The sequence below is a fragment of the Papio anubis genome, chromosome 4 (assembly GCF_008728515.1).
Source record: "Papio anubis isolate 15944 chromosome 4, Panubis1.0, whole genome shotgun sequence".
NCBI classification, from domain to species: Eukaryota; Metazoa; Chordata; class Mammalia; order Primates; family Cercopithecidae; genus Papio; species Papio anubis.
In genome coordinates, this window is record NC_044979.1 from 103,079,340 (window position 1) to 103,090,716 (window position 11,377).

General features: G+C 46.8%; 1 protein-coding gene across 1 annotated transcript in view; it reads left to right on the forward strand.

The window, feature by feature from the left end:
- FKBP9 (FKBP prolyl isomerase 9) overlaps positions 1-11,377 on the forward strand; it is a 50,753-nt gene that overhangs the window by 27,188 nt on the left and 12,188 nt on the right. Inside the window, exons 6-7 of the mRNA XM_021935223.2 lie at positions 2,485-2,630; positions 10,272-10,458. Coding sequence (XP_021790915.1) covers positions 2,485-2,630; positions 10,272-10,458 — 333 coding nt within the window. The remainder of the gene's footprint in view (positions 1-2,484; positions 2,631-10,271; positions 10,459-11,377) is intronic.

An 11,377-nucleotide genomic window follows, 5' to 3' on the forward strand; every position in this document is an offset into this window, starting at 1 on the left:
TTAGTTTAGGGGAGGACTGTTGACTTTGCTTTTCCACTGGGGAACAGGATGGTTTTCCATTTACTTGTCTTTAACTTTTAAAGTTATTCAGCGTTCACTACAATCAAGCCCACTCCGCCACTCCGTCTCTCCTTCAGAGGCTCTTTCCTGCCTCTCGGCTTGGCCCTTGCTGCCAGCCCGGTGCTTGTCCCTGAGGCAGATCCCACAGCCTTTGGTGTCTGCTGTCTCCCCTCTGCCATGGAATCTTTGTGACTATTCCAGTGGGCAGGGCAGCAGTCCCCGCTGTGGGTCCCTGCCGTCTCTCTCACCACTTGGTGTCCCTTCGTCGGGAGCCCACCACGTAGGTATCCTCCTCTTCCCTGAATGTCTGGTAGTGACTGCACATTGCTGGTGATCCCCAGGGTCCTGCAGGTGGGAACCTGGGGAGGGTGAGCCCTGCTCTGGCTGGAGGATGCTGGGAGCCGGCACGGTCCTCCTCTTCCCTGCTGTGTTCCCCTCTAGGCCTTCCTGGCCAGTGTACCAGGAGGAGGCTTGGAGCTGCTCAGCGTGGGGTGCTGTCCTTAGTGGGTGGGAAGAGGGACTCACAGCCTCCTCTGGGAATTTATGTGGACAATCTCCTGCTTCCTGGGTGAGGAGGGACATCTGTTGTGGTTCTTTCTTCATGCCCCATGACTTTGTGGTCTCTGAGGGGTATTGAGAAGGGAGAACCTCCACAGCTCTGCCTGTGTATTGACCCGGCCCCGCTCGGTGGTCTGGTCTCTCTTCTCCGGGACGTCATGCGCTGGCTGTGGGGTGAGGGAATGGCAGGACCGACCGGCTCTTTCAGGACAGGCTTTCTGCCTCATCGGCACCAGGTGGTGTGGGGAAGGGGTGCAGGTCACGTGGTCCAGTTTGATAGTGGACTTGGCATATGAAGTTTTATTATTCTGGAATAATTATGCTGTGGGGAATTGATTCCTCTTTTTACCAAACTCATGGTAATAGACTCACTCGGCAGTTTACACACAGGCTGGATCTCTCCCTGAGTGGACTTGGGGCTCCTGCCAGGAGCACTTGGGAAACCCAGGTATTCACAAGGGTGGCGTGGTGAGCAGAGGTGATACTGGGGGCCTTTTGTTGGGCTGTGGTAGAGACTGCGGAATTCATTGCTCTCAGTGTGTATGCTGCTTTCCTGGCGATCGGAATCTTCATGTCAGGCTGGGTGCTGTGGCTCAGCACTTTGGGAGGCTAGGGCAGGCAGATCGCTTGAGCCCAGGAGTTCGAGACCAACCTGGGCAACGTGGTGAAACCCCATCTCTACTAAAAATACAAAAATGAGCCAGGCATGGTATTGCACACTATAGCCCCAGCCACTTGAGGGGCTGAGGTGGGAGGATCAGTTGAGTCCAGGAGGTTGAGGCTGCAGTGAGCTGAGACCAGACCACGTCACTCCAGCCTGGGAGACAGAGCAAGACCCTGTCTCAAAAAAAAAAAAGTAATTAAAAAATAAAAACAGAATACTCATGTCCCACATGTGCAGATATCTTCTCTTTAGATATTGGAGACGTTGTCCCTGTGACACATTTGTAGTTTCTGATAAGGGCTATGTTCGATTCTGTTTTCTGTTTTGTTTTTTGTTTTCAAGACAGGGTCCCACTCTGTCACCCAGGCTGGAGTGCAGTGTTGTGATCTTGGCTCACTGCAACCTCAACCTCTCCGGCTCACGCAGTCCTCTGACTTCAGCCTCCTGAGTAGCTGGGACTATTGGTGTGTGCCACCACACCCAGCTAATTTTTGTAATTTTGTAGTAACAGAGTTTTGCCATGTTGCCCAGGCTGGTTGAGAGCTTGATTGTTTTCATTAACTTGACATGGTTATCAAGTATACAGGCTAGGCATGGTGGCTCATGCCTGTCAACCCAGTACTTTGGGAGGCCGAGGCAGGAGGATCACTTGATCCAGGAGCTCAGGACCAGCCTGAGCGACATAGTGGGACTCCATCTCTACAAAATATATATATATATATTTTATTAGCTAGGCATGGTAGCACGTGCTTCTGGTCCCAGCTACTTGGGAGGCTGAGGTGGGAGGATTGCTTGAGCCTGGGAGGTTGAGGCTGCAGTGAGCTGTCTGTGATGGTGCCACTGCACACCAGCCTGGGTGACAGAGTGAGACCTTGCCTCAGAAAAAGAAAGCATACTGTTCAGTTTACATTAGCTCCATTTCTGTGTGGTGCTTCTCATAACCCACACTGCATTCATAACCTGACTAAACCAGAGGGCTGCACAGTGTGTCTCTACAGGTGGCTGTTCACATGCTATGTGGGGGTTCCTATTTACCCTTCCAGGGGAGCGTGTTTCTTGGCTGTGTCCTCAGATGCTATGGTTTACGCTGTTCTGGAGTCTGGAGGCCTCTGTGTGCTTTTGCATCTCTGTCCCAACTAATTTGCACAGCTGCTGTGGAGGCCCTCATGAATGACCTCTTTCTTTCCTTTCTTCTTTTCTAGCTACTCTCGGAACCGCACGTTTGACACGTACATTGGGCAGGGCTACGTGATTCCTGGGTTGGATGAAGGTCTACTTGGTGTTTGCATTGGAGAGAAGCGAAGGATTGTGGTCCCTCCTCACCTGGGGTATGGAGAGGAAGGAAGAGGTGAGCATCAGCATCACCTGCCTTCCTCACTAGCTGTGGCTGCTTCCACATTGCTTGGAACAGGGCTTCTTTTTCTTTTTCTTCTTTTTTTTTTGAGATGGGGTCTCCCTCTGTCACCCAGACTGGAAAGTGTAGTGTGTGATCATTGCGTACTATGGCCTGGAACTCTTGGCCTCAAGTGATCCTCTTGCCTCAACCTTCGGAGTAGCTGGCACTACAGGCACGCACCACCACACCCTGTACACAGCTTCTTGAGAGCCAAAATATTGAAGCTAAAGTCCAGCCCAAGACTGGAATGCCCAAATAGATTTAGTTTCTAGAGTTGTCCTGTTCTTTCTTCTTGTTTCTCTGCCCATTTTCCTTTACCTTTTGAAAATGTTAAATCCTACACCAAAGTCGAAAGCACTTTATAGTGAATTCCACTTAGTTTTGCCAGTTGTTAGCATTTTGCTATATTTGATCTTTTTATATGTATTTATTTATTTTGGGCTGAACCATTTGAAAGTAAGTGCAAAAGCCCCTCTTTGGTTTTTCTTTTATATGTTATAAAATTCACCCATTTAAGTATACAATTTAATGATTTTTAGAAAATTTAGTGGGTTATGCAACTATCATTACAATCCTGTTTTAGAACATTTTTGTCACCCTCATACCTCACTTCTTTTTAAAAGTTACACAAATCATACATGTTGACTTTAGAAAAAGAAAATACAGATAAGCAAAGAAATCCTGCCACCCAGAAATAAATAGTTTTTTCCCTTGTTTTTCTTTTTTACTTTTTTTTTTTTTTTTGAGATAGAGTCTCATTCTGTCACCCAGGCTGGAGTACAGTGGCACGATCTCAGCTCACTGCAACCTCTGCCTCCTGGGTTCAGGTGAGTCTCGTGACTTAGCCTCCCAAGTAGCTGGGGCTACAGGCATGTGCCACCACGCCTGGCTAATGTTTTTTAAAATTTTCAGTAGAGATGGGGTTTCACTATGTTGGCCAGGCTAGTCTCGAACTCCTGGCCTCAAGTGATCTGCCCGCCTTGGCTTCCCAAAGTACTGGGATTACAGATATGAGCGTCATGCCTTGCCAGAAATAAATATTGTTAATCTTAATCTGGTAGGCAGAATATTCAGCCCCTCAAAGTGTCTATGTTCTAATCCCCAAAACCTGTGAGTATGTTACCTTACTTTATTTATTTATTTTGTTTTGAGACAAAGTCTTGTTCTGTTGCCCAGGCTGGAGTGCAGTGGTAAGGTAAGATCCTAACTCACTGCAGCCTTCAGCTTCTGTGTTAAAGTGATCCTCCTGCATCAGCCTCCTGAGTAGCTAGGACTACCTGTGTGTGCTACCATGCACAGCTAATTCAAAAACAATTTTTTTTTTTTTTTTTTTGTGAAGACAGACATGGTCTCACTATGTTTCCCAGGCTTGTCTGGAACTCCTGAGCTCAAGCAATTCTCCCACCTTGGCCTTCCGAAGTGTGGGATGACAGGTGTGAGCCACCATGCCTAGCCTCCTGTTACCCTATTAAAAGGGACTTTACAGATTTGATTAAGGATCTTGAGATGGGAATAGTATCCTGGATTATCCAGGTAGCCTCACAATACTTGCAACAGTCCTTGTAAAAGGGAGGCAGGCGGTCAGACTGGGGAAAAAGTGCTAAACTGCTGACTTAGAAGATACAGAAGGAGGACCCTGTCAGGGAATGAAGGTGGCCCCAAGAGGCTGGAAAAGGTAGGAAACACATTCTCCCCGGCAGCCTCCAAAAGGAACACATCCCTAACAATACCTTGAATTTATGCTTCTGCCTTCCAGAATTAGGGGAATCCGTTTGCGTTGTTTTAAGCCAACAAGTTTGTGGTAATTAGCTGCAGCCACAGTAGGAAACAAATGCAGCCATGAAGTGAACGTCCTTCTGTACCTTTGAGTGTATGTATAGATTTAAAAAAAAAATGCCCACCTACACTAATCAATACGGACAAACACGGGATTGTCTATGCGTATTACTTTGTGATTTCTCTCTTCACCCAATTTGTGGTGAACAACAGATAATGTTGTGAACAACTTTCTATGCTATGTATTTTAATGGCTGCTCCTTCGCTCAGGAACAGTTGATGGAGTATTTCTTTTGTTTTCGTATTCTTTTGCTGATGGAGGCTGGCCTTGTTGGCTGTACATTTTTTTTTGCTAGTTCTGTTCTGTTTTTTGTTGATACATCATATGGATCTTGAGAGTTTTCCCAGTAGTGTTCATCCCAGAGGATCCAAGAAATGTCAAGTTGGTTGGAAAGTAGGTTGTACCATGGAGAAATATTTTTTTCTCCCTGACTTAAATTTCTGATTGATTAAACCACAACAGATCACAGCTTAAGATCCATTCAACAGGCCTTTCTTCACATGTCCTGCTGGTCTAGTGTCTTGATGCTCTATTGCTTTTTATTGTGTAGATTTCTACTTCTAGTCAAATATAAACAGAAACAGATAAATACTTTCTGAGTGTTCTTGTTTCATTATGGCCTGAGGACTAATCTTTCCTTTCTTTGAAAAGAATGCATTGATGGAAAACATTTGCTTAAATTACTTTTTTCCTCTTGGCTTTCTATCAAGTATGAGACAGAGCTCTGCAAAGAATTATATAAGCCTCTGGGAAGCAGCCGAAGGCTCATAAATTTTCTGCGCAATGAGACTGCATCATCCTGAGTCACGTTGCTGTGGGAGGAGGGCACCCTGAGTGACCCTGAGGTATCAACCCCAAGCGCTCTTGAGTGGAGTCTGCCTCTGTCCTCTCCTGATCAGCACCCTTGGCCTCTTTGTGGGGGTTACATAGGAGCCCATGCTGATCCCTTTGTGGGGGTTACATAGGAGCCCGTGCTGATCCCTGAGGGGCTGAGCCGAGGGGGGTCAGGATGCAGAAACTGTCTACTCAGTGGCTGCTTCACTGCATACCACGGGGCCAGGCACATTGTGAATGTCTGGCAAATATTTGTGGGAGGAATGAATTGTGGGCTGTCCCTGTGCTCTCAGCCTCTGTCAGCATTTCATTCTGTTCACAGCCATTTTCCCCTGCAAGATTGGTGGAGGGGAAAGGGTAGGCCTCCTGGGAGAGGTTCTGGATCTTTCTGCCATCTGCTTTGTTCCCTGGGTCAGCCCTGAAATTAGGGCATTTGGATGGGTTTGCAGCCTCAAAGTGGGGAATGGATTCTGCCTGCGAGGTTGTGTCAGCTTCACTTCATCGATAGCTTGCTGTTCCTCAACTTCCAGATTACCTTTTGAACACCCTTTTAGGAAAGAGAGGAAAGTTAATATATGACATTTTTACCCATTTTACCCACAGTGTGTCTGGGACTTCTTGCACATGAACTCATTCAAACCTGGAAACAGTCTTCTGAGGCATCATTACCCTCATTGTTTAGAAAGATAATGAGGCCCAGAGAGTTCCACCCATGTGTCCAAGGCCACAATCGCTAATCCATGATGGAGCTGGAATTGGACCCAGTGCTCTCTGACCCGTGTATGTCCTAGACAGACAGAAAGAATGAGTCCCCATTAGGTAGTGACTTGTTGATACTTACATGTGGAGAACCGAGACCTCAAACCAGAAGTTCCAGAGCTCTCAGAGGAAACCCACCCGCTCAGAGGAAACCCACCTTCCTCAGAGGAAACCCACTCCCCTCAGAAGAAACCCACCCTCATGGAGGAAACCCACTCCCCGCAGAGGAAACCCACCCCCCCGCAGGGGAAACCCACCCCCCGCAGAGGAAACCCACCTCCCGCAGAGGAAACCCACCTCCCGCAGAGGAAACCCACCCCCAGCAGAGGAAACCCACCTCCCGCAGGGGAAACCCACCCCCTGCAGGGGAAACCCACCTCCCGCAGGGGAAACCCACCCCCCGCAGAGGAAACCCACCGCCCCGCAGGGGAAACCCACCCCCCGCAGAGGAAACCCACCCCCCCGCAGAGGAAACCCACCCCCAGCAGGAGCTACAGAGTTTCTTGGGTGGGCTGTTGGCTGCTTTAAGTTTTTGTCATCTGTGTCTCTTCTGAGGGAGGCATCCTCATGGTAAGAACAGAATGATGACTTCTGTGCTGGTTAAGGGTTTATACAGAGAGGAGGCTGGTGTTGGGGCCACGCTGGACTATCACTGCCTGTTTGCTGGTCAGCACTCATTTCTATACTTAATCTACAAATAGCTTTGTGGAAGTCAGACCAAGATAGAGGGATAGAGGTTTGAGGCCTTGGTGCTGCCTGGGGTAGGTGGGGTCTATGGTTCAAGGTTCTGATCTTCGTTTTTGCAGGCCGAGAAACTCCATCTATCCATCCATCAAAGATTTATTGAGTTTCTTCATGACCAGGCCCTGCTCACGGTGTTAGGGATTCTGCAGAGAGAAACACAAACAAAACTTCCCACGCACACAGAGAGTGTTTCCTTGTTGACGCCCTCAATAATGTGTGTGCCTCAGAGGTTATCAGGCACCTGGTAGACTGACTCACGTTCACTTCCTAGCAGCTGACATACCCACCTGATGCTACATGGTTCCTTGATTGGGTGTGTATCGACCTCTACACTGGTTGGAATTCTTGTGCCTGGAATCCTTGGGGCCTGAGAGACTGAGTTCATTTGACTGCTGACATCAGATCCCAGGGATGTGGGTGGTTCCAGATGCATGCCTTTTTGCCCTGGAGAAGGCCCTGCACCCGAATGCATCTTGGAGGGGAGATTATATTTGAATTGACAAAATTTGGTGACTGCTTAGCTCAGTGTTAGAAGTTTTTGAAATTTGTGGTAAAATATACTCGACATCTTTACCATTTTAAGTGTACAGTTTAGTGGCATCAAACATATTCACAATGTTGTATAACCATTACTACCATCTACACTCAAAACTCTTTTATCATCCCCAACATAAACCCATTACACAATAACTCCCGATTCCTACCTCCCCCCAACCTCTGACAACCACCTTTCTTTCTGTCTCTACCAATTTGCCTATTCTAAGTGCCTCATTTAAGTGGAATCATACAATATTTCTCTTTCTGTGTCTGTCTTATTTTACTTAGCATACCATTTTCAAGGTCTATTGATATTTTAGCATTTATCAGAATTTCAAGCTGGGCGCAGTGGCTCATGCCTGTAATCCCAGCACTTTGGGAGGCTGAAGCAGGTGGATCACCTGAAGTCAGGAGTTCAAGATCAGCCTGGCCAACATGGTGAAACCCTGTCTCTACTAAAAACACAAACATCAGCCAGGTGTGGTGGCACGTCTGTAATATCAGCTGAGGCAGGGGAATTGCTTAAACCCGGGGGACGGAGGTTGCAGTGAGCTGAGATCACGCCACTGCCCTCCAGCCTAGATGACAGAGCAAGACTCCATCTCAAAAAAAAAAAAAAAAAAAAAAAAAAATTAATTCCTCTTTTCTGGCTAATAAATTTCATTCCTTTTTATTGCTGAATGAATATTCCATTGGATGTATATACTATATTTTGTTGATCAATTCCTCTGGTGGTGAATACTTGGGCTGTTTCTACTTTTTGTCTATTGTGAATAATGCTTAATGCTTCTGTGAATATGAGTGTACAAATATCTGTTCGCATCTCTAGTTTCAATTCCTTTGTGTATATACCCAAGAGAGATATTTTTATTTAATGTTTTATTGAAATATAATTCACATACTATAAAAGTAATCATGTTAAAGTTTACAATTTAGTTGTTTTTAGTATATTAACCAGGTAACAGCTATTACCTCTACCTAATTCCAGCACATTTTCATCACTCCAAAAACTAACCCATAACCATTAGTGGTCACTCTCCGTACCCTCTTCCCATCCACCCCCTCCCCCAGTGCTGGCAAAGAAGCCAGCCTTTTGTGTCTGGCTTCTTTCACTTAGCATAGTGTTTTCGGGTTCATTCCCAGCTGATTTTAATGGGTTGCCAAGGTTGAGAAACCATAGATCTGCCTCTGCAGACACCCACCCTGTCCACGTGTGTTAGCTTCCCACGCAGAGCCGTCCGTGGCCCTGGCTCTGAGCAGCCTTCTGGCCAATGGCAGGCTGTATTTCCTGGTTCCTGTGGGAAGGAGCCTGCACCCCACTCCACCCACACCAGCAGCCCCTGTTAGGAGTGAGTAGCGGGCACCTGTGTTCTGCTATAAAGCACACCCTTCTCAAATTATTACCTTTACCTTTGGCCAGCCCCAAAATTTGTACCTCAGTGTTCTCAGGATTTTCACGAGAATTAAACAATGTTTAATTTAGAAGAGTGTCTGGTACTCAATAAACGCCTATTAAATATGAGCGTGAGTGTGTTTCTATTAGAGAGAGAGATAGGAGAGAGACCAATCAAGAAACAGACACAGAAAAGTGCGTGTGGGGACGGGAGGTGAGGAGGGGCTGTTGGTGTTTGTATATCTCTATCTGAATTTTGTCATTAGCTGTGTTATTCTCTTGAATAAGTAATATCATGTCTGAGTTTTTCTTTTCTTTCTTTCTTCTTTTATGAGGACACAGTCTCTGTTGCCAAGGCTAGAGTACAGTGGTGCAATCCTAGCTCACTGTAGCCTTGACTTCCTGGCCCCAAGCAATCCTCCTGCCTCAGTCTCCCGAGTATCTGGGACTACAAGTGCTCACCACCACGCCCAGCTAATTTTTTTGTAGAGACACTTGGCTGTGTTGCCCAGGCTGGTCTCGAACCCCTGGCCTCAAGTGATCCTCCCACCTTGGACTCCCAGAGTTGAGATTACAGGCATGAACCACCACCATACCTAACCTGAGTTGGTTTTCTTATATGTAAAATGCTGATGATAATGAAATATGTCCTTCACTCTAGGTAACATGATTTAAAAATATTTTACATTTAAACTTCTCTGAAATGATTTGGGCTGGGGGGCGTATTACAAATGATGCATATGTTTAAGTGTCCCCCACGCTCCTGGAAAGCTGTCGTTACATTCCTGGTGTTATGGCCATGCCTACCCCGTAAGGTTGCTGCAGGGACTTAAAGGGAAAATGTAGGTGAAAAATACTTTGGCAAACTGTAAAACATTATTCAGATGTGAGCTACTGTCTTCAAAAGTGGAAATTATGGAAAAGTTAATTAATAATTTAGTATAGAACAAATAGGATGTATTCTAAAAGCACCTGTGACTGTTAGGGGTACAATCATGAGGGACAGGTGTCTTTTTCTTTACGAAGTTTATGTTATGCTTTTCTTGAGCAGTGGTCGGACATTGGAGTGATTTCACTCTGCGGCTGATTTCCTCACCCCACTTCTTACTTCCGGTGGGCGAGGGGCAAGTGTTAATTTGGCTGGGCTTGAGTTTCCTCATTTGTGATCAACTTAGCCACTTGTCTTTCAGGCTGAACGATGCCATGGGGCAATAGTCCATAGTCTTGAATTTTAGTCCAAACTGTGCTCATTATGGGCTGTGGGACCCAGGGCAAATCTGTGCCTCCATTTATCGACCTGTAAAATGAGGATGAGGTTACATCTAATGGCCCTTTCAGCATCAGTCTTGGAGTCCTCCTAGGGTTTCGTATCTGGGTGCCCGTTTTCCTCACTTGGAGGGGCCTTGAGGACATACCTGGTGATACTGGGGGGGCCCGTGTGCTGCAGCCTGCAGGGGTCATTCATTCATTCCCCGTGTCTGTCCTTTAGGGAATATCCCCGGCTCGGCTGTGCTGGTGTTTGACATCCATGTGATCGATTTCCACAACCCTTCGGACTCCATCAGCATCACCTCCCACTACAAACCCCCTGACTGCTCAGTGCTGAGTAAGAAGGGAGATTACCTCAAATATCACTACAATGCCTCACTTCTGGATGGGACCCTGCTGGACTCCACGTAAGGGCAACCAGAATGTTGTGGGAGTGAGCCTGGAGGGTGACAGTCGCGTGCTCCCACCATCCTCCTCTCGTGGGTAGATGCTGGTTGAGAGCTTTTATCTCCATGCCGCCCCACTGCATAGCTCGCGCCTGTGTCACTGCTCAGGTGCATTATGTTACGTTTCCGATTCATGGTCTTGCCCTGCTCCAGGTCATTTTTCACCCCATGAAATTGTCTTTCTGACAAGCAGATCTCATCATATAACTGCTGTCTTTCCTTCCTTCCTTCTTTTTTTTTTTTTTTTTGTTTTTGAGACGGAGTCTGGCTCTGTCGCCCAGGCTGGAGTGCAGTGGCCGGATCTCAGCTCACTGCAAGCTCCGCCTCCCGGGTTTACGCCATTCTCCTGCCTCAGCCTCCCGAGTAGCTGGGACTACAGGCGCCTGCCACCTCGCCCGACTAGTTTTTTTTTGTATTCTTTAGTAGAGACGGTGTTTCACCGTGTTAGCCAGGATGGTCTCGATCTCCTGACCTCGTGATCCGCCCGTCTCGGCCTCCCAAAGTGCTGGGATTACAGCCTTGAGCCACCGCGCCTGGTCCCTTCCTTCCTTCTTTCCTTCCTTCCTTCCTTCCTTCCTTCCTTCCTCCCTCCCTCCCTCCCTCCCTCCCTTCCTCTACTTTCCTGTCTTTTCTTTCTCTTTCTTTCTTTCTTTCTTTCTTTCTTTCTTTCTTTCTTTCTTTCTTTCTTTCTTTCTTTCTTTCTTTCTTTCTTTCTTTCTTTCTTTCTTTCTCTCTTTCTTTCCTTCCTTCCTTCCTTCCTTCTTTCCTTCCTTCCTTCCTTCCTTCTTTCCTTCTTTCTTTCTCTCTTTCTTTCTCTCTCTCTCTCTCTTTCTTTCTTTCTTTCTTTCTTTCTTTCTTTCTTTCTTTCTTTCTTTCTTTC